Source organism: Pezoporus wallicus, unplaced genomic scaffold (genome assembly GCF_028554395.1).
Source record: "Pezoporus wallicus isolate ANWC-B61680 ecotype Strahan unplaced genomic scaffold, APGP_CSIRO_Pwel_v1 contig_4238, whole genome shotgun sequence".
NCBI classification, from domain to species: domain Eukaryota; kingdom Metazoa; phylum Chordata; class Aves; order Psittaciformes; family Psittacidae; genus Pezoporus; species Pezoporus wallicus.
The window spans coordinates 2,064,553-2,091,529 of NW_026637932.1; the positions used below are offsets into that span (position 1 = coordinate 2,064,553).

Genomic DNA, 26,977 nt, shown 5'->3' on the forward strand with positions numbered 1-26,977 from the left:
TGAGCCTGTCCTGCACCGTTACCAGACCCCCAACCCGATTTTGTTCGTGCCTGAAGTTTTTTACCACAGGTTGATCGCTACGCATGCATCGGTGTCCTTTTCCTTCTAATGCGGCTCTGGTACAACTCGGAAATACGCCTGAGGTCCTGCTACACCATGGGAGGCATTGAGCAAGCTCGTTTCACCTCCATGATTGAGGGGCACCAGATCTGCTGCTGCCCCGGGTGAAGGTTCAGACGCAGCGGTGCCTGCAAGAGCCCAAGGCCTGAGGTAATTACTACGTAAGGGCGCATTTAGTAGCACAAAGGCAGCGTTGCTGGTTTGCAGCAGGAGCAGCACTACCCGGAGCAGGACTGTAGGTGCAGCCCGTCATTGACCCACAGACCATACACACCGGTTCTGAGGAGCTGGGAGGAAAGTGTAGCATTACATTTATTGGAAGTATTGATTCACACATTATTAGGAACACAGTACCACTTTAGGAAAGGTTATCAGAAATATGAATAGAGTAAGTAATGTCAGATGCAAACCAACCATCTGGTCCAATTTTGTACACACTAAATGTATTTTTTCTTTTCTAGAATTGTCCATACACATAGGTACGGGTAGTAGCCCTCTTTCTGCTGGCAGAGTATTCTATGCAAATTGACTGTCCCTGCACTGGCTTCTGAGAATAGAGATCATAATGTAATTTACGGGATGGGGGGGAGGGAAGCATGTGAACCTACTCTCCTAAGGCTCTGTTTGAGTCTGACAAGCTAAGCTGGAAGCTGGGTTTATGCTTGTGGCCAAAAGCAGAATGCAGTGAGTGTCTCTCCCAAGAGGCGAGAATTTACAGTTTTTATTAGGTCTTACAGATAACCATAGTATGCTTTATCAGTCATTGCTGTATGGACCAAAAAAGATATTCAATTATTGTGAATGTACTATACTACTAAACCAGTATTACCACAAAAATGAAGAAGACTTTACCAGACCATAAGACTGCTTGTATCCGGCTAATCTCAAGGTTTTTTTTTAATTGTTTACAAATAGTTTCATTATCGTATATCCTGCAGTTCTAGAGCTGAGGCACTACAGCACAGGCATCAAAAATCTCACCCAAATTCCCAGTTTTATATATGCAATGACTAAAGTTTAAAAAATAATCTTTTCCAGACAACTTCAATCTCACATCTCAAGTCTCTTAAATTTGTCTTAAATCTCTGGATATCAAAAACCTCTAACATACTTGCTCCTGAGGATACCTGAAAGATATTGATAATTTATAAACATGTTTCAGGGTTACATGATTGGTAAGTAAACAAGTCTTTGGTAAATAATAACTACTCTGTCCTTTAGTCCTTTACTCAGTTAAAAAAACTTAATCCATTTTTAAATCTAGTTTAACCGATTATTGTTTTTTAATAATTATTTCTATAGTGAATAAGGCTCATGGCATAATGTTGAGTGGGATGAATTGCTGTATGTAGCAAAACCTGAATGATGTTTTCAGTTCCAAATCTTGTTAGAGCAAATACTAGTTTCCTGCTCTGGCTCGTTGTCTTTTTGTGCCTTTCAGCCAGGCCCAGGACGCTGAATCTGAATGACAGCTTTCTAATGAATTAGATTTCTGGCATGTAAAGGTGTCAGAAATCTAGAAAATACTGTCTATTGCAAGGATACATTCTACGGTATGTACTGAATTGTATGCTAAAAACTACAACAAACCAATAAGTTTAAGGTTGAAATAACACATTATAGCTGCAGTATTTCCTAAAAGTGTCTGCTTTACCATTTGTGCAGTAAAACAGAAAAACTATGCACTATGCATGCTTGTGCAAGTTGAACATGACTTCTTGCTCCCAAAGGAAACTTAAAGGCACAGGACATAGGTAATGTGAATGAAAACCTGGTAACAAACACTGGCTTCCATTCTATTACAAGAATCCAATTAGAAACTGAATGCCTGAACTGGTATTTTTTTATGTTTGTGTACTAGATGTCTTCACTTTGGCTAAAAGATACTATACCACGTCCCTTACAAAAAATAGCAGCATTAAATAGATTTTGTAACTTCATAGGAGAAATAAAAAGATGTCTGCTCTAAGTTTGGTTTACAGAGTTTTGGGGATTATTTTAAACATGTCCAAGAAATTAGCATATTATTTTCACTGATTGTTACAGTTTTACTGTTCTACTACATTTTTTTAATCATTTGCCTTGTTAAAGGATCAGGTACATTTGAGACAATAAATATTATGCTTTACAATAAATAATATTCAGGTCAATGTATTGTACTTACAAAATAACACTATAATATTCAACTCTATTTTATATATTCTGCAGCAAAAATAACATTTCTAGTAGGAAGGAATTACTTATAAACTTAGCAAGATCTACACATTCACATGTGTGTGTAAACAGCTTAACAAGGTTTATTATCTTTCCAAGAAAGCTATGCTTTTACAGTAGGTTTCAGCTAAATGTTATCATAATATGGTAGTAAGCATGTAACAGTGCTTATGTTTAGCTCCATCACAAATTTGAATTTGAAAGGAAAAAGAAAATAAGAAAAAGGAGTGCCATTATTTACAAAGAACAGAAACTTTCCTTTTGCTTCACAAGTGACTGTATCTGTGTGTGAACAAAATGTTAGGGCGAGACATTCCAGATGAACTGCAGCTAATGTTGGACGAGGATGATTTCATGATGAACAGTGAAGGTCCTGGTAATAAACACCTAGAAAGGATATGAAAAACATAGCAGAGTTTACTGGCAAAGTGACATTCAAGAGGAAAAGAATTAGTTTTTCATGTATCATACCTTATAATAATCATATGCAAGAAATTGCGTACAATAAATATTACTTATAAAATATACAGGGCACTAAGCAGTAGCTAACTTGGGAAACAGACCTAAATTCAGAGAAACTCTTAGAGAAATTTCAAGATGTTCTATGAGGATCAAAATCTTTCCAGTCCCTCCTGTTTAAAGCAAGTGGGTAAACAAACAGTGGTATTTTGTGTAACACTACTTCCAAAAATTAATACTTCAGCAATTGCTGTCTGTTATTACAGTACTATTTATTTACTTTAAACTGGGTAAAAATTGCAGTTGATGTTAACCAGCTTATAAAAAAGTTCAGTTGTAAAAAAAAAAGCTGATTAGGGAAAAAACCAAATTTTCAGCTTTGTCTCCCAGCTCTAATTACCTAAAAGTAGACACACTATCATCACTGCTTTAACACAAGGAACAGTGATGCTGCAATGTAGTAAGTCACATCAGTGACTGCTTACCTTTTAAATTCAGGCAACTGCATCACCTCTCTTATTTTTTTTTTATTAATTACAAAGAGTAACTTATGCCTATTATTCATTCTTAAATCTAGCATTTCCTAATGACAGGAGTAATAGTTAATGTAGAAGTCATTAAATGAGCACAGTAAGTGTGCAAAAATAACATCCACATTAAATCACCATTTTGTAATGAAATACGTCAATGTTAGGATGGATTAACACAACACATTGTATAAATTATTGCTTAATTTTTTTGTGTGTGTGGCTGGTTTTATCTTTTCCTTTCTCCCTGTACAAATAAATTTTCCCAGCTAAAGAGGTATCTACTTGCATATATCTACTTGATACTTACAAGCTATCATTGAAAGCTTCAGTTTCAAACATTTGTTTTATGAACAGAAACAAAAAAAAAATTGTTTGTGCTCAGAAAAAAAATAAAGTTCTTCAAATTAGATTTATAAAGTCTTGAAAAAAGACTTCTTGTACATTAATTATATTCAGATCTTTTCTTGCACTTCATACAATTTTACAGAGAGTCAAGAAAACTATTATTAGTAGTGCAGATTCTTACATCATTTAAAAACAGAAAACTAGATGAGAAGTGAAATTGTATTGTGGCTCTTCCATTTCTAGAAAAATAGTTCATTACCTTACAGTTGTGGGGCATAATGAGGAAGAGCATTTATTTCCATATTTGTCTCTCTTTTTACAAATTCAGAATATCATGGTTAACCAGTATATTGCTATATCCAGACTATATATGTAACATTTGTGGAGATATTTTAATCAGTCAGAATTATCATGATACTCTGTTGCTGAAGACATACACTAGGAGAGGGCTTAGATTCCTCTAGCCTGTGAAATCTATGAATAAACTTCCAATCAGCGTCCAAAGAAACACAGAAACTGCAGATGAGAAAGTTCTGTTGGACCGTCCCATTCACCACTTCCCAAATGCAAGCCTGTTAGCTGCAGTACATTAGAGTAATCCGATCTGTTTGAATAGTTTGTGGTTGGTCATGATGAAAAATTTTCTGCAGTATTAACAGTAAAAGCAATAAAAACTTCAACGTTGAAGATTTTCTGGTCTTATCCAAATTACTTTACCACACTCTTGCTATAGCTCAGTAGATGTTAATATGGAATATGATTTGTTTTGTGGCTAGCATACTTCTATTTTTGCTGAGACCAAACAAATTCAGTTTCTGGTTGGTTTTAAATTTTGTAAGAGTGCCTTGAGATCCATATGACAATAACAAATGTGTTCAGTGTATCAAATAACTAGTCTGAGATATAGCAAGTAAGCAATTAAATCACAAAATAAGTTTAACAGATAATATATCAAAGGTTTGCTTTTCATGTACTATTAAACTCCTAAAGCTTTTTCTATGAAATAATGTCTGTAAGATGTTTTATATAAACAAAGCATTTGTAAGTTTATATACATAATAATTCAAATTGCCTTGATGGATAGAATTTGGAACCTACGTAATTTGAAGCTTACATTTAATTCTCCAGCTATGACTCTTAAATTGAAAACCGTTGACTCCCACAGTTGGAGCATTTTCAGTTTTATCTGTTGTACCTGGTTGGAGAACTAAACCATCCAATGGAGAATCAGGTAAGTGCCAAATAATTTTTTACTATATGATGCTGTTTTGCAAGGTTTGAAAATATATTTATGCTCTGTAAGATGAAATAATAAAACTTTCAATCTGTAGGTTTTGGAAATCAACTTTGCAAAACTGTGCAATACAGTAAATCAGATGGCACTTACCTGACCCTTGGCTGGAGCTGCACCCCTACAGCATCCCACTGCGAATATGAAGTCAGAAGTATCACACCTGTTAGGATACCTCTATGCAAATGCAAATCTGGAATCAGTGACATTGAGGGATCTGAGAAGGGGAAGAAAGGAAATTTTCAGTTCACTGTATGGAAAGCCTTTGCTGCAGCTGTGTAGGCAGTAGGCAAGACTTTAATACGTGTAGTTTTATACAAAAGTGTATATTAAGTCTTCTTCTAGTAGCACTTCAAGAGCGGGCTAGAGAGATTAGAATGATAGATGCTCAGGATCAAGGGAAATATTGGGGAGGTTGCCTTTTTTTTTAATATATAGTGAACTAGGCTTAAAGAGAAGAGTAGCGGTAGCAACACAGACTAAAACCTGTTCTGATATTATCCTTTATAATTTAGTAAGAGAATATTAAAATTTATACCTTCTATCATCCCAGTGGAGGCTATTCCCATTTGGAGATCCTCTTGAGTCTGATGAATATTTGTAAACCACCAGCAGGCAGTGTTTACAAAGCTGTACTATTCGTTGGCAACACTGGAGTTGCACAGGAGTCACCACCTCTGTGCTTTTACTCAATATGGTTTCCCAAGAGTTCCTGTTAAGGAAAAAGACAAGAGTTCATGTTTTCTGTAACAAATTGCAGCCTGGGAGCTTTACTGCTTTGTATCAGATTTAACAAGAGAAAAAGCATGACCTTGTCTGTTTACAGGAAAGGTCTATACTATTCAACACAAATGCTGGCAGATGCAGAGTCCAAAACACAAATTAAGAAGTTAATCTTTCTGTGTGAAATGCTCACAGCCATTTCTCACATGGTTTGTTCCCTAAAGCATTTATAGGGCCATTACATAGGTTTAGCACATAACGATTTATTGTCACATAATCATGTATGTATCTTACAACAGAAATAACAAAAGCCACTTACTATTTTTAACAGGCTACCACCTGAATGCAAATGTGATGTCATATTAAAGGAATTATAACAGTAATAAATTATTTCTAAATATCTATACAGCATAATCGTAGTAATTTACAGGTGATTAGTATGTGCTCTGCTTCCTTATCAAATAAACATATGTGGAGAGTTTCTTAGTTTAGTGATTCAAATACTACTTCTTCCATCTGGTCATACGGGGTTGTTCTTCTAAAATTAAGTAGAACTTGAAGAGTGTATCTAAAGCAGCATTACTTTTTGACATACAGACCATCACCCTTTTTGTTTTCTTAAAAAGCCACATCTTTTCCCCCAAATCCCAAAACCCGACCATATCAACATAAACCAGGTATGTTTTACCACAGAAGATTACAATAGCTCTTTGCATACACCTCAACACCCCGCTGTGCCAAATTCCAACCAGATTACAGATCATTACATCCATTTCAGGGGCAGCACAGTCCCTATGAAGGCATTTTTTGGTCAGAACATTATCCAGTAGCACAGATGGTTTGTAAGCTTGAGGGGGGGTTGTTTATTAAAGAATCATTTTACAGACTGAGGAAGATTTGCTGCATCTGGCTTCAACATAGCATCCAGGATGATTTAGCCTTGTCCACTGAGATCAGCAGTAGATTTCACAAACCTGGTATAGGAAGTTTGTCCTTAAAACAAAATCAAAGAACCAGCAAGCTTACTTCTGCCTACTGAGATTTTTAATATCATGCTGTATTAGGACTGAATTATAAACATCAGTGACTAAAAGATAAGCTGTATGTACAGCTAACTGACTTTTCAGCCTGGCTCCTCAGTCTAAATGGTATTTTCTAGCTGAAATTCTAATGAATTAAGAAATGTTGTTTATAAGACACCAAAACTGTTTCAATATCAAAAGCAGAATAATTCTACTAGTTGAAGAGCTAGTATTTTCTTCAACAGACTTTTCTCAATATTGTTTCCTGTGTCTGGGAGCTTTCCACTTCTATTTTTACATGAAAATTAATCTATTGTCTTCATTCTTTCCTTACAAAATCATGTGATGGTTTGTAGAAAGCAGCAAGATGAAGTTCTGAGTATTACAGTCATTCATAGTGCTACACATAATTATATTCTAATTCAATCCATAAATCTCAAAAATCCCAGGAAGAAACTCTCCTGATAAATTCTTTCGGTTCTGGGCTGTGAGGTCTGTGATCACTTTCCCACTGCTAGGAGGGATTTTATCAGTGAAGAATAATGTGGCGTGCTCTAACTATAGTCAATTATGAACATAGTGGTATAGAGTTAGCCTAACAACAAAAATGGATATTTAGAACTATATATGTGAATTTAATGAACTTTCATATAAATGTGCCTGTGCAGTCTCCTCCATGTGCTACACAGATTCAGCTCATACTCCATTATACTGCAGTCAACAGGGATCAGAGTACTATTACCTAAGGAAACTTAATTTGTTATGCTCTAAGTTTAGTTTCCTATACATTAGTAAGAAATCATGGACTCCTTCCCAGATCCATAAAAGAGTATTATACTTGATTGTGCAATATTGTCAATAATGTGTTACTCTTTTTATAGCCATCTGAACTCAACTGGTTCTACCAGTTTTCACTTATTAATTTTGTTTATCATACACTAAATCAGATGTAGCTCTCTGAGGTTTTGTTTCTTTATTCATTCTTCTTTCTAAAATAGCATATGCCTAGAAGAGATCTAACCAGCAAGTGGAAACCTTAAGGCTATCAGCTCTGCTTTTCTCCCAAAACATAAATCTTACGAATAGTCAAAGTACTATACTTATCAATAAATTTTCATATACTTGTGTTGTTTCTGAATTATCACATTAATACCCCTACCCTACATGTTTTCCCAAATGCTACACATGTCCTGTGTTTATTCCAATCTGTTCTTTAAAGTCGTGCAAGGAACTCTAGGGAAGAGTAATGAGAAGTTGGCCTTTCTGCTACAGAGGTCCTGTCCTAAATTCTTTGTTGTGGATTACACAGGAAGAAGGATGCTTGTAGCAGAGTAAATTACATACTGGGAAAGTACAAACAGCCTTTCTGTTTTCCTCTGTCAGTTCTGTAATAAGTGTATTACATGCAGAGTGATCTCTACACATATTGGACATTTGTATATTACATTTATAGTATTTTTAGAAACTTTCACATAGCAAAGAATGCAAAGCTGACTCCACTTTGGACTCAGCTGTCTTGTTCTGCATGAATGAAATAATGCTAGATGAGATATCCTACTCTTAATTGAACTCTTATGCTGGCTCAAAGACTCTTCTCCCAAGCCAAGTGAGCAGCAGAGTTGTTCAAAGGGAAATCATTTTCTGTAAAGAAAAAAAAAATCTAAAAGTTTTCATGCATATTAGAAGATTTGCACACTAAAATTCAAAATAATAACTGCATTATTAAAAGGAAAGGTAATTATAATATTTTATTGCAACAAAAATGGAACTTGGACCCAAGACTTCACACATCTCTGCTGGCATGAAGAAGGAATCCTGCAGCTACTGAGGATTATACCAAAAAACAGTTTTGGTTTGGAAACACGGAAACCTTTTCTCAGCCTACTTTAACTTTTAGAGTGTGCTGCATTGCTACCAGTACCTACCTGTAGAAAACCTTAAGGCTGACATTATCTACATATTCCCATGGCCCATTTTGGTGAAAAAAAAAAAAGTGTAAAGACTCCTAATGGCTTGTACAACAGCAAGCCTTCAGCAAGCAGAAGATAATGGTAAAGAAAGTGCCAAAACCTCATGACCTTTTGCATATCCTTAGATCCTTCTTCTTCTTGTTACCCATTTTGTCGGGAAACAACTAACAAGTGCATTATATACATTCTGTACATAGGACAAATGGTTACGTGTGAAGAACATACTGAATGATTCCTTTGTACATACAATATCCATCAGCATACTCGTTTGTTATGCAAGCTAATCAAACCCCCTCCCATTCTTTATACATTCAATATGCTTAAATAAAAATGTCTTTTTATATTCAATATATTTAATATTTAAACATTTGTATTCTTGTTTTATGAATAAATCAGGGCAGGGAGATTCTTTTATACCTATGATCTGGTCCTCCAAACCTATCCTTACATGAATGCCTTTCATTTCAGGAATGTACATTTTAAAGTGTAGAATGCTGAACTTTCAATATACGGCCTGACCTTTTCTTCCCCATAAAAAACTTGTATTTGCTACCCAAATCAAAACCTCCTGCTTACCTCGGTGTGGACATTTCCTATTCTCTGTATACTTAAATTCCCACCAGTTTGGAAAACAGTAAAATCAAGCACGGCAATTCAGACTCATCCTTGGTAAATCAGAGAACTGACACTGCATTTAGCATGAGTTGTCAGCTTCACTTGTGACTGAATTCTTCCTTTGTAAAGCTCAGATAAATATCACAGTAATTTATGATGATGGTAAGTCCACATTTGACATTTAGAGTGGACTGGCATCAAAATTGTGCACCATCCTATGAAAGAGTTGACCTAAAGCTCAGACATTTTGAAAATGAGATTTTTTTTTTTTGCTTAGATTATTATATTTGCAAATACATTACTAAATGTCTGATTCTATTACTGAAATGCTGGCCTAGATTAACAGATTTCTAATTCTACTGTATCTCTAGATGGTTTTAAAACGAGTTCAGTATATTACTGCATTCTCTTGAATGAAAATGAGCAAAAAAGTATGCAGCATTGATGGTAATTGTGAAGTTATGAAGAAGACTAAGATAAGAAAAATGGGCTTACCCTGAATTACAGAAACAGTTCCATAGACCTTGACCATGGCTCCAAAGTAAGCGATTAAATACACGGTTAAAGAGACGGTAAAGATGTAAATTTTCAATGTCTGGAGCCTTCCAGACATGCTGTAGAACTGCACGAACACTTGTCTTGACTATATCCAAAATCTAGGAAAGAGTATTCCAACCAAATCAAAGCGAAGGCATATTGCAAAACCTAAACCAAACTGGTTTCTGACTCACTGCACACATACACACAAACACACACGCACAGATGACTGCATAGCTATAAATTCCCACAGATGTCTGTTTCATTTCTGTGCATTCATCAGCAAACTTTTATGATATGCTTTTCTGTCAACATTTCGCAAAGCCAAGTAAAAATATTTTATTTTTCTTACAGTAAAGTTCATTTCAATTTTTTTGAGTCACTTCAACACTAGTTCGTTTAAATAACAAAAAGTTTAAAAGAAATAAAATGGCACAATTACAGACTAGAATATAATTAACAACCCAAATATTATCTATTTGAAGATTATATCTTTTTCCCCAGTTTCTTTTAAAATACCATCTATTTTATAAAGAACTAAAATGTTCTGAAAAGCTACAAATTGCTCTTAGTTTAATGTCTGTTTAAGCTCAGTGTTACCCTAGATCAAGCCATACTAGTTTAGCTTTCATGCAGGAAACTATGTAATGAAATAAGTAATAAGAAAACAACCAGCAAGATATTTAAAATAGCTATCTTTATAGAAACGCAACAAATTTATTACATACAGACTACATTTAAATGCACATATGTAAAGATGTGGGTGAAGAAAATGCTAAGCTGCATTCAGTATAGCACTGAGCAGCCTACACGGTAAGTCTTAACTACTCAGTGCACACACATGCTTACAAGGTAGTTGCACATCCAACTCATTGTAGTCCTCTTGGATACACCTTTGCATATCCCATTGAACTGGGACACGGAAGGTGGGATTCATCTTGCCTAGTTTTAAACATCTGTGCATCCTCTTAAGTCAGGCCTCTAGGTACCCTCCATAATCACTGGAGAGAAAAAAGCTCCAGAGTGTCTTGGCTTCTGTCTAATTAGATACTATCAATAAGACTGGGAACATTTTTGTGACCAAAGTATTATTTAGGCTCCACACTGGCACTCTGAACAGTGTAAAATCTGTCCTAAAAAAAGCTTATGATGCATGTAACCTGCTAACAAAAAAGTCAGTTAAATCAACATGATTTCTTATAGAGACATTCTTATTGCCTCTTTCACAAAACAGACTCAAGTGGGCAGGAACCGATGGAGGTATTCTTTATTTGGTATAAGATGTTGCAAATTAGAAGGTGTAATACTTTCCCAGGAAACTTTGAGATCTCTCTGACAAACTGATTCACATAGTGAAACATCTGACACTCAAAAGGTGAATGAAATTTAGTAGAACAGTAAAGTATGGAAACATGGTAAAGAACTGCAATTTTTGGTCCCGGAAAACAAACTGTTGTTTATAAATAGTCTGATTAGACATGATGAAGGAAACAAAGCACAGATAAACAAAATGCTTGCAATAGCACAATGAAGCTACATAGTCAAGAGTAATGCTTAATGGGCAGAAAATCTATAGATGTGTGATAATGACAACCTTGATGAAATGTGTCATTTAAATGTTACTTAACCTCTTTTTGAAGACGTAGGAGTAGTCTGCATGCACAGGTCTTGCACTAATTCCATATGCATAATAACCCAATGCAAGTAGAGTGCACTGTATTCTCTCTGCTGAGAATCTTTATGAATGCAGGTGTCCAACATGTTAAAAACCACCCCTGTGGCCTCTTCCTTCCAGAGCGAGATAAAGAGAGTAGTAAATTATAACCTAAGAATGGTGAGCTTGTTTAGTAACTGCAGGAGCTAAGCCCAGGTTTTGGACTGCTCCATGGAGCAGTGGAATGCGCCCAGATTTTCAGACATTCCCTTAGCAGCATTAGTCTACTATCTTAATACTTCTCAAGCAGTCTTTTCACTGTGTCTTGCCTAAATTAAGGCTTTCCCCACACAAAAGGCCAGCTGTGATTGTATACATCCATTTGAATCTAGTTCCTAAATTACCTAAGGGATCAACTATACATTCCTTTGAAATGTTACACTGACTGATAGTAATTTATCTGTGTGTGTAAAACAGAACAATTCCACCCCCCACAGATTCTCTCAGTAGTCCAAAAGACATGAAGTAAGGACTATGATACCAATGTAGAGCTGTTTTCTTTTACTTTAGCACCTGGAGTTGAAGAAAACTAAGGACTGAACCTTAAGCTGAAGGCTGCAAGGTACTCTGGGAAAGAAAAAAAAACAAACCAACTTTCTTGTTGTTTTTACTGTGTTGATATTGCCAATATGCCAACGGGGAAACATGTCTCAGTTAATTGTTCTTAATTTGCAACCATGGCCTCAATCATCCATTTAAGAAAAGAGACAAGGCATCTTGAGCTGGAACTTCATAAAACCTACATCCTCATTTTTCAAAGTTAATTTTCCTAGCTTGCCTTCATCTTTCTGTTTAATTTACATCATTTACTTTAACATAACCAATTATCTAGGTGTAATAGAACAAGATGTTATGAAAGAGCATATTCAAAACCCTCTGGTAACCATCAAAACACTTTTAAAGAAATTACGTAAAGTGATGTAACACGAAGCATTCTCAGCTCCTCCCATAAAAGTCTCTCTTTCCTATAAGTCTTGGGAGACTAAATTTCACTTTAGCATCAGTTTACTCTCAACTTGCTTCTAAATGCCTTCTGTAGCTCTGCTGTAATGACAGAATATTACACACTAAGAATACGAGCAGAAGTTAAATTTTTCTACGTCGTGTTGAATAACTGTTAAGCAAATATAGCTGTCAGAGATGAACATTGTGAAATCTAGTACATTGCACAGGAATTTTCTTCATGTGTGCTAGAATTTCCTCGTAGTATAATAAAGGGGACTGAGTTTCTGGTTTATATTTCACAAAGTTGCAGAAGGTACCTTTGAGACAGATTCCTTACTTGCATAAATATTCTCCACCTTGAGCTCACTTCTCCTTTATCCACCTCATTGGAATATAAAACATACTTCTTTCAAATCAACAAAAGCTTACACATTTGGCAGTCCTCAGCTGCAATGTCATTGTCAAAGTTAATCCATTTTTATAAACTACCTTTCTAAGAATAACTATCTGATTGCTTGAAGGGATTGAGGTTAAAAGCAGTTTAAAAAAGTAAAGGCAAATCACTTCCAGTGCAAGCAAAGATGAAGGGCCCACTAATGCTTTCAGGAATTATAAGTCTCCTAAATTGTAAAAGATGTCCTTACAGGAAGAGCAAAGAAATCCACATTTCTGATTGTGCAGTTTTTGCTAATAACAATCTAGCATATCAACTTGTATCATCCTGACTTTGTACATGTGCCCTTGGATTGTCAGTCATATAGAGGACAGAACTAACCTTTATTGTTGGCTTTCTGAAATAATGCTTAAATGAGAAAATTCTGAATAGACTGAAACAAAAAAGGACAAAAAAAAAAAAAAAAACAAGAAAACAAAACCAAAACACCAAAACAAAGTAAGCAAACAAAACCAAAATCAGACAGACACAGGTAAATTAAGGCAGACGCCCAAAAGGAGCTTAGGAAAAGCAGTTGAAGAATGTATAGTAAAAAGTCTCAGTCCCTCAAAGAGCAAATTTATCACTCTCCCTGTGGCAACACCTTCCCAAAGTTATGATTTATGAGGAAGGGTTGAAAAAGACACCTTAACCAGTCTTGTGTGAAAGCCCCATTATCTCAGTTGCAATGGTGGGCCCAATCTGATGACTTCTTTCCACGCTTGTGACGTCCTAGATTACAGTGAGCAATTCCAGCAACATGTCCCTGTCACCCACCAGTTCCAACTGTCCCAAAGATTCCTGCTGAGAAAATGACATCTCCAGTGTAACAGCGGTGTGAATTTTGGGCCCTATTATGTATGTATGTATGTACTTCTCTGTTCCTCCCTCCTAGCAGCTCGCTCTTGATATCACCGTTTTCTGTAAACCCCACCAAGAGTCTCTGGTTTGGGGCTAAAGGCTAGAACTGCCAAACACACACAATAGAAAAGACCTATGCACATGTATATTGGGGTTACAGCACTCTTTCCTGTAATTAAAAAGAAATGAGATCACTTTAAGCAAAGGACTGTTCAGTAGAATAACTGTAGACATCAAACAAGAAATGACACAATTTCAGCCAATGGAGATGGCTGCTATACTGACTCCTGTCAATGGCAGAAGAAATAATTCTGCTAAATAATAGAGCTGTGCTGCCATTTGACATGGTTTGAGAAGAATTTTGATCAAACTATATCCTCCTCCAAGTTCTTCAGTTTGTCATGTGTAATTTAGTTTTATAAAGCTGTGTGGACACATACTCCATTTAATATCTGAACTTAAATTGAATAGTCAAATATAATTCTATCTGATGACATCACACTGAATGAACGTTTTCTCTGTCCAGTAGGAAAATACAAGCATTTAATGAAATATTCAATAAAATACAGTTTCAAAGACTGAGGATCATACTGCTGATTTTATAAAAAGTAATTTGAGATGAGGACCTGAAATAGTTCTTCTGTTCTTCTATAACAATCATCTACCAACCTTTTCCATTTTTAATATCATGTATACAGCATTTTGATTGTCTCTTTCTTTTATGGTCTATAAAAATAGATTGTGAAACTAAGATTATATGCCTGGGCCTGATATGCTAATCCACATAATGTGTCAGTGACTGAGGCAGAGAAAGACCCAAAATACTGCTTTAGGAGCACCAAAGTATTACTAATAGATGTAATTTCTGCTATATGAAGGAAAACAGATACTACACTGGGAAGATTATTTTGACTGACAGATGACATACAGATATGACTGACATACCAGCGTAAGTCAGCTTTTAAACAGATTAAAAACTCCTTAGATGCTACGCACAACAGTAGCTCCAAATAGCAGATGAGTGAAGGCAGAATGATAAACAAATGTAATTAGTCCTTTGCAAGACTAAACCAGTTGAACATTATAACAATGTCAATAATCTTTGCTTGGTAGGTCTATTTTTTTCTTAACATGATCTTCATAATACTGTGGGTCAGAGATTTAAATAACCAAGTATGGTATCACTAAGTCTAATGAAGTTTTGATATGCCTGGTCTGAAACTGCTGAATGTTTCATCCCTTAACAATCAAATCTTCTGAATCTATACATTTCTAAGAGTGTTTGCAAAATCAGGTATTTAAGCACTAATCATTTATTTGTTTGCTTTTCTTTCAAGAGAATAATCTTCTAAGGAATTGGTTTTGAAATTATATTCCAGGATAATTATGCTTATCTAAATATGGAGCAACATAATTTCCTGCAATGGAATTAATTCATATATACGTTAGTATTAATAGCCAGTATTTTAGTATCTCAAGTCACACCCAGCTACTGGTAAACACCAGCAGAAATACTGGTATGTGTCTGCTTCAGATGATCTTCAGAAAATTAAATATAGCTCACTTACTTTTCGTTGTTTTACAGAATCCAGTTTTATCAACCAATAGGATGCCACTTTTGTTTTGTGATACTTCCAGTTATCCATGATCTGTAGTCATTGCAAAATACAAGATAAAAGAAAAACACATAAAACCAACTGAAATCTGGCATTTCATTCACAAGCTCTGCTAATGCTAAAAAGTGTGAGTATCTAAAAGACCTCTGTGAAAATAATTTTTCCCTAAAAGAAACGGAAAAATATTTGCCAATTTATATGGGCGAACATTTGCACAGATGTGTGCAATCTTTCAGTTTAATCCTACCCTCTTTTCCACCTGATTCTGACATTCATACGCTATAAAGCAGGTAAAATCTTTTCTTGAGTGACTCAACTTAGATTCCTTGACCACAGCAATAAGTTCAATAACTGTTAATCTAGTTAATAGTCAGGGGGTTTGCTGCATAAAGGACATTAGACTTCCTTTGAAAACATCCTTTCTATAAATGATCATACATTAACTGCAATATGCTGCTTTTATGATGTCTAAGTGATACCAAAATAGCTTAAACTGTGAATATACATTTTTATTTTAATTTTATCTTTCTATTCTATTCCAGACTATGACAAGTTTTGACAACTATTATGCTGTTACCTTTTTCCTTCCATTATGAAATATTATTTCCCATCAGAAACTGGTTGAGACCAGAAGAATTTATAAAACAATTCTGCAATAATATAGTGTATTTATAACCATGCTAACATTGCATAAGAAAGCACCACTAGATGGAGTGCGTACACACACACTCCCATACGTACAGATACCAACACACTTGTCTGAAGGTGAAAATGTAATGAAGCATTTTATTTCTGTTTCTAGGATGAGAAACTCAATATCCTAGTTATGAATACTATCTTCCAGAATCACCCAAATCAACTATTGCTACAGGAGAATTCCTTTCCACTCTGGTGTAGCTGCACAGATTACTGGAGGCATAATCAACATTTTGAGAGCATGCAGAGCAAAGGACAGCCCTGGATGAACAATGTATTAGATTAGTTTTAACACACTGTGCTCACTACAGCAGAATACAAGTGTTAATGTAAGTTACTAGATACCTCCATATTTCTACTAGACTGCTCTAAGCGAACCTGCCTTGGCAGGGGGGTTGGACTAGATGATCTCTAGAGGTTCCTGCCAACCCTAACAATTCTGTGATTCTGTGAAAAGAACTTCTATCTTCATTTATTTCTTTTTCCAGCTGATGTTAGTTTCTTTGCACTAAATATTAAAAAAAAAATTTAGGTAACATGTATTTTCTGCTTATATGTCTTCATATTAGATACTACTTTTTAATTGCCCTTTGGATTGGGCATCATTTCATGTGGCTTTGGTATCAAATTATGAGGTTCAGGACAATGCTGGATGTAAGAAAGGGTAACATGGCAGACTAGATGAGCCAAAATGAATGTGACTGGTGACTACCAAAATATGACTACCAAACTTTCAGTATGTCTTGCAGCATGCCATTCCAAGTTCTCTAGTATGCCTATGCAAGAGAAGTTAAACATGTCAAGATCTGTACTAACAATATCAAATGAAATATGAATTGTAACATTCTTCTTATCTTACTTAAAAGTTTGAACTTTTTCCACAATGAAAACTTGAATTTTCCTAACCTTCCTGATGGTTTCTCATATATTTTATAAAGACATAGGAATGTTTTCAGTGCTGCACTTTTAAGGTCAGAAAGCATACAAAGCCCCAAGATTTTAAAATCTTTTGAACTGTTCTGTTCCGAGTTTTGGAAGTTTCAAGGCCACAGAAGCTCATGAATCATAAATTAAGCTTTCTATTTTCCTTCTTTTAGTGGCCTAAACAATAAGTGTCCAGCCTGTTATTCTTTTCTTATTTATAGATACTTACATCTTCTATAATGAATTCTGATTCTTCATCTGTTTTGCCTGGGAACTTCATTCTCATGTCATTGATAATTAGAAGAGTTTCTTTTGTTAAAGCAACTTCTTGCTCTTTCGTTTTCTGTTGCAGCAAAGACTCACTCTAAAAACCAGTATGAAGCAGAGGAAAGAATCAGGCATGTCATTAGATCACATTACAAAAGTGTTTCCTCAACAAAAATAAATTCTAAATAGGGTGACATAAAATATATTAGTAAACTGTATAGACATTATTTAATACATAACTAATATACACACATATGCCTCACGTACATTAATGCATCACCGTTACTTATAGTTGTCAAGAAATTAAAGAAAAACTGTTCAAATATTTGTTGGAAACAGAATAAAGAAATACAGATTCAATATTTATGATGCCCACCTTTTAAAATATGAATTTGAAATGTAGATAGCAGACTTGGAATTTATATTCAGCATAATAAAAAAATTATTAGACATAAAAAGCTTCCTTTCAGTTCTGCATTGCAACAATTTAACAAAAACTGCCAATTATGTGTCACTGTGCCAAGATTTCAGGAAGCATTAAAAAGTAAGGACGCTTTGCTCCTACTGTGGTCAGTGGGGGTTCTGACAGTGTCTTTGATTGTCCATGATTCTGTTTAAAATAGCAGTGCTTTTGATAGCAACACCAGCTTGAACCCCTACGGTGTCTGAGTAAGACCATCTCTGGAGGGTTTGAGGGTTTTCTTTAAATCTTAGGCTGTAGTTCTGATCCTCTTTCTTTACTTTTGCATTTGCAAGAAAAAGTGGGCTTAATTTTACATTTTTTTAAGCATGAAATTTTTAGGCATTTCTAAATCTTTGTATTTTGTAAGAACCTACAATACTTACTGTGGGATATTTTTGCTTAAGTAGGTGATAAATATTTTCAAGCATAACAAAATATTTTACTATATGATGCAAAATAACATGGTTGAAATAATAACATAGCAGTTATTTCCAAGTCCACCTTTGTCTATAACTCTTATAATAACGTGGCTGTAATTCCTAATGGTAAATGGCTTATTCTATGGTTTCCATACTTTTAGAACATTTGGATCTAAGCAGCCTCCAAAAATGGCAATATATTGCTTTTTCTTGCCCAAAAGATATAGAAACTAATACTTTATCACACACAAATTATTTCTTTTTAGTAAGTTACAATTTATCAATTTTAAATTTATTCTAGCAGTAATATATAGTATATTATTCTTAGTTGCAAAAATAATTATTATGAATTCCATTCAGAATACAGTGCTAAATTATGAGTGCTTCCTATCCATTCTGTAAGTAATTTTATTCACATTATTTTAAGAAGCATGACCTAAGCTCTATCACCCAACATACTGTTCTGCATATCAAGATCATGTCCGTGGTGGAGCTTTCCCAGTGAAAAAGAGACTATGGTTTCTTACTAATGTTAATTTAAGTGACTAGCCCATTTTTAATGTCAGATGGTAAGAGACTGTTTTTAATCTTTCAGTAATTTGTATTTGATATAAAGTTAATGTGAATAGAAAAATCTATATTAGCCCTGTCTCATTAAACTCTCAGAGTACATCTTGATGATAAAAGGGTAGTTTTTAAACTTGAGATAGCTAATGTGATAAAAAATACCTTTAACGCGTTGTGGTGAAGACACATTCCTAATGTCTTTCCAATTCTATTAGCTGACTTTAAAGATGGAAAACCATGTTAAGGAGTATTTCACAAGATGTCAGCACACAATTTTAAAAGGATCTTTTTTCATCATTTAGACAAAATCTCACAGGCAAAACAGACAATGAGCGTTCTACCAGACAGAAATGATGATTAGAGACAGTAAACACTAGGATGCAAGTTAATTAGCATTACAAAAGGATTTCTCACAACCAAAGCTCACCGCACTAGAGAAAGGCTGCAGATATGGGTTACAAGTCCCAATTTGTTTTCCCCATCTCCAGGTGAATTATTTGGGTGATGAAATATATAGGTCAGGCACCACAGCATGAATGGAAATACACTGGCACCAGCACACAGTACAGTATTGAACGAGACTGTGGACTGATCCCAGCAAACACTACCTAGGCATAAGTGGATATGTGGTCCATCATGCAAACACAAAAGAAGAAATGCCTGGACTGTGAAGGAGATACCAAAGGGGATGACAGTCTGGTCACAAAAGGAAAAACAATGTATGATTTGGAAGTACACTGTGAAATTACAATGAGCCATACAAATTCTAAGCAGCTAAAAGTGTTTAATCTGATTTATTAATTCTATTAATTATTTAGTTTGACTACCTGGGTCTAAATGTTTGTCTGTCTTAGGGACAGGCTTCAAAATGAAAGAAGTTTTATCTTCACTTAAAAAACAAAGATGGCTTCTAAGACAGTTATTGCAGTGGTAAATCCTAAAGATAACAAGGACTACCTACAAATTCAAAAATGTTCACTTTGGAAGTAGAGCTGTACTCCAGTGGTATACTGTATGCAAAATAGATACAGTTGGTTGAAAATTAATTACACCTTCTTCTCCAATGGACACTCATATGAAGTTTTACTAATGTCTTATTCTGGTACAGTGTATTTAGCCTTGTATTATACACTGGTTTTGAATTTTGATGACAACAATATTGATGTATTGTTATTATTGTCAAGATTTTGAAGGCAGGTACATCCTTATTTCAGAACCAACAGTCCTCAAACAAACCAGAGGAACTTTTTAAGGGAGGTAAAAACTTTCTATATTCAAAAAATTGTTCTCAAAAACTGTAACATCTCTATTGCAACACCAGAAACTGAAACATCACATCTAGCACTCACTGTAAGTTGTATCATAGAATCGTAGAATGGTTAGGGTTAGAAAGGACCTTAAGATCATCAAGTTCCAACCCCCCTGCCATGGGCAGGGACACCTCACACTAAACCATGCCACCCAAGGCTCTGTCCAACCTGGCCTTGAACACAGCCAGGGATAGAGCGTTCACAGCCTCCCTGGGCAACCCATTCCAGTGCTTCACCACCCTAACAGGAAAGAATTTCCTTCTTATATCCAACCTAAACTTCCCCTGTTTAAGTTTTAACCCGTTACCCCTTGTCCTGTCACTACAGTCCCTAATGAAGAGTCCCTCCCCAGCATCCCTATAGACCCCCTTCAGATACTGGAAGGCTGCTATGAGGTCTCCATGCAGCCTTCTCCAGGCTGAACAGCCCCAACTTCCTCAGCCTGTCTTCATATGGGAGGTGCTCCAGTCCCCTGATCCTCCTCGTGGCCCTCCTCTGGACTTGTTTCAACAGTTGCATGTCCTTTTTATGGACACCAGAACTGCACACAATACTCCAGGTGAGGTCTCACGAGAGCAGAGTAGAGGGGCAGGATCACCTCCTTCAACCTGCTGGTCATGCTCCTTTTGATGCAGTCCAGGATACGGTTGGCTTTCTGGGCTGCAAGCACACACCGCTGGCTCATATTAAGTTTCTCATTGACAAACACCCCCAAGTCCTTCTCTGCAGGGCTGCTTTGAATCTCTTCTCTGTCCAACCTGTACCTGTGCCAATATGTAGGTCTAGAGATCTTATATTCCTGGGTTTCTGTCAAAATACCATTGGCTATAGTACCTCAAGTTTTCTAACACTGTAAGAATTTAGTAAGGTATTTATTGCATTTTACAGCAATAGAACTCATTTTGAATGGAACTGCTGTTAACTCACCCCTGAGGAGTTCATAGTTCCCACGCTGGATGTCTGAGAGACCCTGGCTGAAGTAGGGCTACGACTTAAGGAATGAGACCTATTCACTGAAGATGCACGCTGCATTTGCAGAGATGTTTTGGCTGAAAAGGGACGTTGCTCAGCTGCCTGTGACTGCATAGTCAATATCGATATTGAACGAGGGCAACTTACAGAACGTCTTATTGGACCTGCGGATGATGTGGTGGATGAATTTGATGGAGATTTTGTATTTTTAATTGAAGGTTTCCAGTTTGTTCTACCTGCAGACAAATTAAATGAATGATGTAATTATTTCTTACTCTCTTAACACCCATTTTTCACTCTTTGTAACTATCAGCATGTATGACCAACAGATGTGCACATATGTGGTACTATACTGTATGTTAACTAACTATATCTGTAACAGTCAGTGGTGTCAGATTCCCTAATAATATATTCTTTACATACTCTATAAGATCATTTATTTCTTCCTCATAGTCAGCTTTAATCAGGTAGACTCCAATCCTCCATAACACCTATCAGATGCTCTATAGGTCAAGAAGTATATGGCTACTGTGTGTGGCTTCCTGACTGTAAGAGTACGGAAGCAGGAGATAAAATTTGATTGATGAACCCCGTATTTGCAGATCCAGCTCCTGCAGAGCTATTGTCTTCTGCTAAATAAAGGATGCTGCTATGAAAAATAAAATTTTAAAAGCAGCATTATATATGTGTAATAACATGATTCTTTGAGACAATACAATGCTAAAACAAAAAGATAACATGCTGTATCTACCATGTTCAACAGAACATGCTCACACTAATGCTTTGCAGCAAGAAAACAATTACAAAAAAAAACCTGCAGGGATCTCATCTGGAATAAATTACTTTCTATATGTCTCCAGATAAATTTCTTTATCCTTTCTATATTCCAGTGAATTCAAGCTTAATAAGACTATCTTTCACAGAGAAAAGAAAAAAAAAAAAAAATCATTCACACCATTTCCAAGTGCAGCCCAGCTGTATCTTTCTCTCTTTAGCATTCCTGGCATCTTTAGCATTCCTGGCAAAAGAATATTTATTTTGTCTGGGTTTTATTTTTATTTTTTTTTATTTTTATTTTTTTTTCATTCATTTAGAAAATATTTTAGAGATGACAAAACAAGGAAAGCAGTGTTAAACTGGTTACAAATATTGATACATTCTACAATTCTGAAGCATTTCATATAAATCATTGTAAATGCCAGGCTTACTTGGAAAAGTGATCATTTAACTCACCTGATCGTTCCAAAGATTTGCATTTATTTTCTTCAAGATCATATGAAACCTTTTTCTCTTTTTTCTCATTGTGATCTTCCTTTTGATCTTCCTTTTCAGTTTCTTCTGCCGATTCTGAAATACTGCTACTGCTATCGCAAGTACTATCACTATTGTAGTACTTAAGTTTCCTTAAGGGCTGTGCACTTTCTGGCATTGAATACAGGGGCTAAAGAAAAAAAAATAGAAAAAGAAAGAAAAACACCCAAGAAATAATTTTTTTTCAGAATCCCAAAAGAATGCCTTAGTATCACACTAGATCTCTCATTCAGGCAGGTTCATTTGTACATATTTAAAATTAGTTGGGAAGTTTGTCCTTAATTTTAGAGAAAGCTCTTAAATATTCACTACACAGGAATCCTTATCTTTCTTACATGAACAGCAGCATAACATAGTAAAGGAAAAAGAAATGTTCTATTTCAAGTATCACACTACCAGACATACTGAATCATAAATCAAGCGATACAGAATACATTTACAATCAGTTTCAATCCCTCACTGATATTTGCAATAACTGAAGCTATAGCTTAGCAGTGATCAATGTGAAGTAAAGAAATACATCGGGGAACTCTGGCAGGCATACGTCTGAAAGAGAAAGTGATTAATCCACATCCTGCAGAAAGGAGAAACTGTAAGAATATAGCAGGCTACACTAGGTGGGTTTGGTGTCCCATACGCACATGGGATTCAGTGTCACTGGGTAATTAATCTTGTGCTATTACCAATACTGACACAAAAATCAAAACATAGGAGACAGAGAAACTGATGGAAGAACACAAACTACAAATGAAAATATTTCTTTTTCCACCTACCATCAGGCAGACAAAAAAAAAAAATGCCATATCCTCCATTATATTTACTATCCTAAGAAGACTTATGTGGTCACTTTTTTTCTGTACACATTTTCTTTCCAGTAATTTTCTCTCAGTCACAGTAACCTATGGTATGGCCTCATCTTCATAGTCATCAAACGGACTCCAATTAAAACTCAGATTTAAAAAAAACTATAATTTCTGAACATATTTTGGGTCAGAGTGAAACAGAAGAACCCTCAGGGTGAATTTAAATCGCCCTATTATCTTAGCATAATATAATGCACCAAGATTTATTGTGAAGGGCAACAGAAAAAAGCCCCAAGATATCCTGCAAGATACACTCTATAAGTGAACATATTCTACCTAAACTTCTGCTCCAGCCAACGAAGGAAAGAGATTTCTGCCATTAACTTAAAATCAACACTATGTTTATGCAAGTCCAAGCTGCTAGACCAGATAAGAAAGAGCTGAAGAAGAATATTCCATTGAGAAGAGCCCTGGCAATTGTTCAGGAACACAGGGAATATGTTGGTATCTACTTGCCAAAAGGAGAAATTAAGGTGCCTCAACACCTACTGCTTTCTCAGAAATCCTAACCCTATCAGTCCTAATCCCGATATGCTGCGTATCACAGAGATATATTGATTAAGCATTCCTGATGATTTATTCAAGGTATAATAAACATTTTCAATGAAAACTCACAGAGGCTTTAAAGTAGATCTCACTCTCACTTGTCATACACATGTTCCTCGCACATTCTACACGAAACACTAAGAACATCCTGGCCAAGACTTCACATCAATTAACAAAGAAGAATAAAAAGAAAGGTCAAAGAAATTACAAAAAGCAATAATGATAAATAGTAGCTAGATCTGGGTTTAAACTGTCCTCTTAAAATAAGAGATACTCGATTGTGTGGCAATTCTAATCATCTTGATTTTCCCCTGATGCTAACCTGATTTTTCTTTGATTAAACTCATCTCATTTTATACCAGAATAATAAAAATAAGAGTAATTGCTCATTTCCTCTAAAATATGTTATTTTATTTCCTTAGTTCTTTTTCCTGCACAAACAGGTGCAATGAAATAAACATGACTAAACCTTGCAGAGTGTAAGTGTAAGGTGCCCTCTAGAGGCTAGAAACAAACCAGACATTTTCAGAAGGCATTTGTCATTCTAAGTAGAATTTAGTAATATTTTAATAGCAATCAAAAACGCCTTCATTCTGTGAAATGTTTATCTTTTTTCCTACTCTGAGCTCCTAATTACATTCAAATAAAAATAAGGTTGAAATTCCTAGCAAATATGGAATAGTTATTACATGCAAAGCTTATGCCTGTACCCCTCATATAGAGATACACTTATGTACGTATGTATAAATGCCTATGTGTGTATATATATGTTTCTATGTATGGAGGGGGATGGAAAGGAAAATGCTTTTCTCTCCTGACTATTCCAGCTGTTCTGTATAGTTTTCTGAGTCCTGACTGATCTTTTTTCCAAGGAAGAGAGTGTGCCCAAGGCAGAGCATCTGCCAGTAGCTTCTGTCAGCAGGCCAGCCAGTGACTTTTAATGGAGGAGAGAACTCCATGACCTGTCAAAAGAATCTTTCATATTGGGTAACATGACATCAAAAGTACTGTTCCTCAGGTTTGTTTTGTCAATTAGATCTTGCATATGTTACTTCTTTGCTATGCTAATGGATCTTTATTTGTGGGATTTTATGACTACAAGAAGGTGAGTTTTACAGTTGGATTATTCTCTTACCTGATAGGTGACTGGGCAAAAGTAAATTCTACTGCCTACCTCACTCACCAGATTTCTATACAGATATATGTTTAGATACTACATATCTCATAGCAGATCCTTCACAAAAAGGTGGCCAATTAAATGCGTATTATTAGCCATATGCACCTTGCCCCTTACAGGAAAAAGGTGATGCTCTTTTGGTCAAAATACAAGGACCATCCGCAATGGTCATCTATATTTCAAAGGGAGTGCATTGGATATTATGCAACCTGGGAAGTCTCAAGTCACATGGCTTCAGTGTAGGCATGGTTTAAATGATTGAGAAGTGCACCAGGACCCTGAAAAACATGCAGTAATAGAGATCCTGCATGAAGTGTGCATATGGCAAGGAAAAGAATCCCTGAAGAATGTAGATTGAGTTTGTTGCTGGGTGGACTTCTTTTTCCCTCTCTTCTTTAAATGAATCTACCACTGTTAAAACACTAGCTCACAAAAATCCCCATATTTGTAATGAGGTTCCTGCAAATCTGTCTTAATACCAGACTGGTTACGCAGATCCTCTTTCCAGTATGCATGCCTGCAACAAGACTTAGCTCTTTGGATTCTTGCATATACCTAAAGTACCCCTGCAAGCTCAGGACAATTGTCTACATTCATTTTGCACAGAAATTCCCAGATTTGTACACCATGTCATCAGAAACATAAAATGTTGCAAAAAAAAATGACACACATCTATAAACAAATCCATCAGTACTTAGGAACATAAATGTAGGCTCTTCTAAGCAGACTTGACCTAAAACGTTTGCAAACGTATAAGAAACATTTTAGCCAAGCCCAAACTATTTATCTTTACTGGGTTAGAGAGATATGCAGTGTACTTAAGGCAAAGACTTGCATGAACTATGCACACAACCAGAAAGCATTAAGCTAAAAATAATATACATTCACTTTAAAAGCAGATTTTGGATGCAAAACTGGCTCCAAGATATACCATGAAAGAATTTTAGCAAGTAAGCCAGCTACAAATACGTAATAATCATAATCAATCCTTAGAGGTTCCATAATGCATGTTAGCCCATGATCTCAAAATTCCTAATTTTGGCACTAATTGTTTAGAGATGAAAGCATTCTTTCGGGATAGGCTATGGATATAGAAAGTATTTCATACACTCAAATCAAGCAATCTCTTGTACAACAATTGTTGCCATGCACCATAATTCCTCAAAATTATTTAGACAAGAAAAGAAGGAACTCATGTCCAGTTAAAATTTTAATGTTATTTAGTTGGACAAATGGTAGTTATGTTTCTCATCATACTTTAAAAAAAAAAAAAAAGGCTAATGGCAGTCTGAGGAAGAAAACTTCCACCAGGGTCAGCTAATTATATTCCCCACTTCAAATTGTAAGACTACCTCTCTACAGAGTGAAATGAAAAAAATTGGTATCTAAAAATCAGTTACCTTAGGTCCTCGCTGCCTGGTGCATTTTTCCATTAGCTTTTCATCATCTATTTCACACTGCTCCAGAAGATCCAAAATGTCCTCCTCCTAGAAACAGGAATTTCAACACAATTAATTCAAAGTAGGACATATCCTATCCTGTCAAAATTCAAGCACCAGGTGGTAGGAATTTGAAATTACTTTGATTACTAATTCCTGAAAGAAGACTACGCATCCCTCCACAGGAGGATATAAAAGTATTTCTTATGATGCATGCATCTCTGCTTACAATTAACACGAAAGTTAAAATCAAGTCTCTACATCTATTAATGATAAAAGTCTGAAGGAATGGTTGAACAAAGATTCCTGTAAACCTGCTGGTGATGCCAACTACAAAGATGGGAAATTATTTCTCAGATTTCAAATTAAATCACACTATTTTGTTATTCTAAAAAGTTATTTTCCTATGCTATCGCACAGAGGTTTTGGATGTCTTAAACTAGTGGAGCTGGTTTTATGCTATCTCTCGATCCAGTCCATACAGCTGGATGAATAGCCTGGGGACATTACTGGAGGAAGAAGGAGGCAATTACCAGCTCAAAAGCAGTTTCTGCCAACCTCTGGTTTGGCCAGGGGTAAGGCTGAGGAAATGGTAAAGTAGCTTAAAGCCATCTAGCCTGTCTCCAAC

General features: G+C 35.6%; 1 protein-coding gene across 7 annotated transcripts in view; it reads right to left on the minus strand.

Moving 5' to 3' along the window:
* Positions 1 to 408: 408 nt before the first annotated feature.
* The window catches only part of TTLL7 (tubulin tyrosine ligase like 7), a 70,858-nt gene continuing 44,289 nt past the window's right edge, over positions 409 to 26,977 (minus strand). For 3 of the 7 annotated variants that reach the window (XM_057408326.1, XM_057408323.1, XM_057408324.1), the window contains exons 14-21: positions 26,311 to 26,397; positions 22,247 to 22,454; positions 20,969 to 21,249; positions 17,245 to 17,379; positions 15,348 to 15,428; positions 9,785 to 9,945; positions 5,498 to 5,671; positions 409 to 2,721 (exon numbers count right to left, since the gene is read on the minus strand). In XM_057408326.1, coding sequence (XP_057264309.1) covers positions 2,601 to 2,721; positions 5,498 to 5,671; positions 9,785 to 9,945; positions 15,348 to 15,428; positions 17,245 to 17,379; positions 20,969 to 21,249; positions 22,247 to 22,454; positions 26,311 to 26,397 — 1,248 coding nt within the window. In that variant the 3' untranslated portion in view covers positions 409 to 2,600. Of the gene's footprint in view, positions 2,722 to 5,055; positions 5,177 to 5,497; positions 5,672 to 9,784; positions 9,946 to 10,244; positions 10,990 to 15,347; positions 15,429 to 17,244; positions 17,380 to 20,968; positions 21,250 to 22,246; positions 22,455 to 26,310; positions 26,398 to 26,977 lie in introns of those variants that run through there. The other 4 variants (XR_008972055.1, XM_057408328.1, XM_057408329.1 and 1 more) reach the window with 4 other exon arrangements.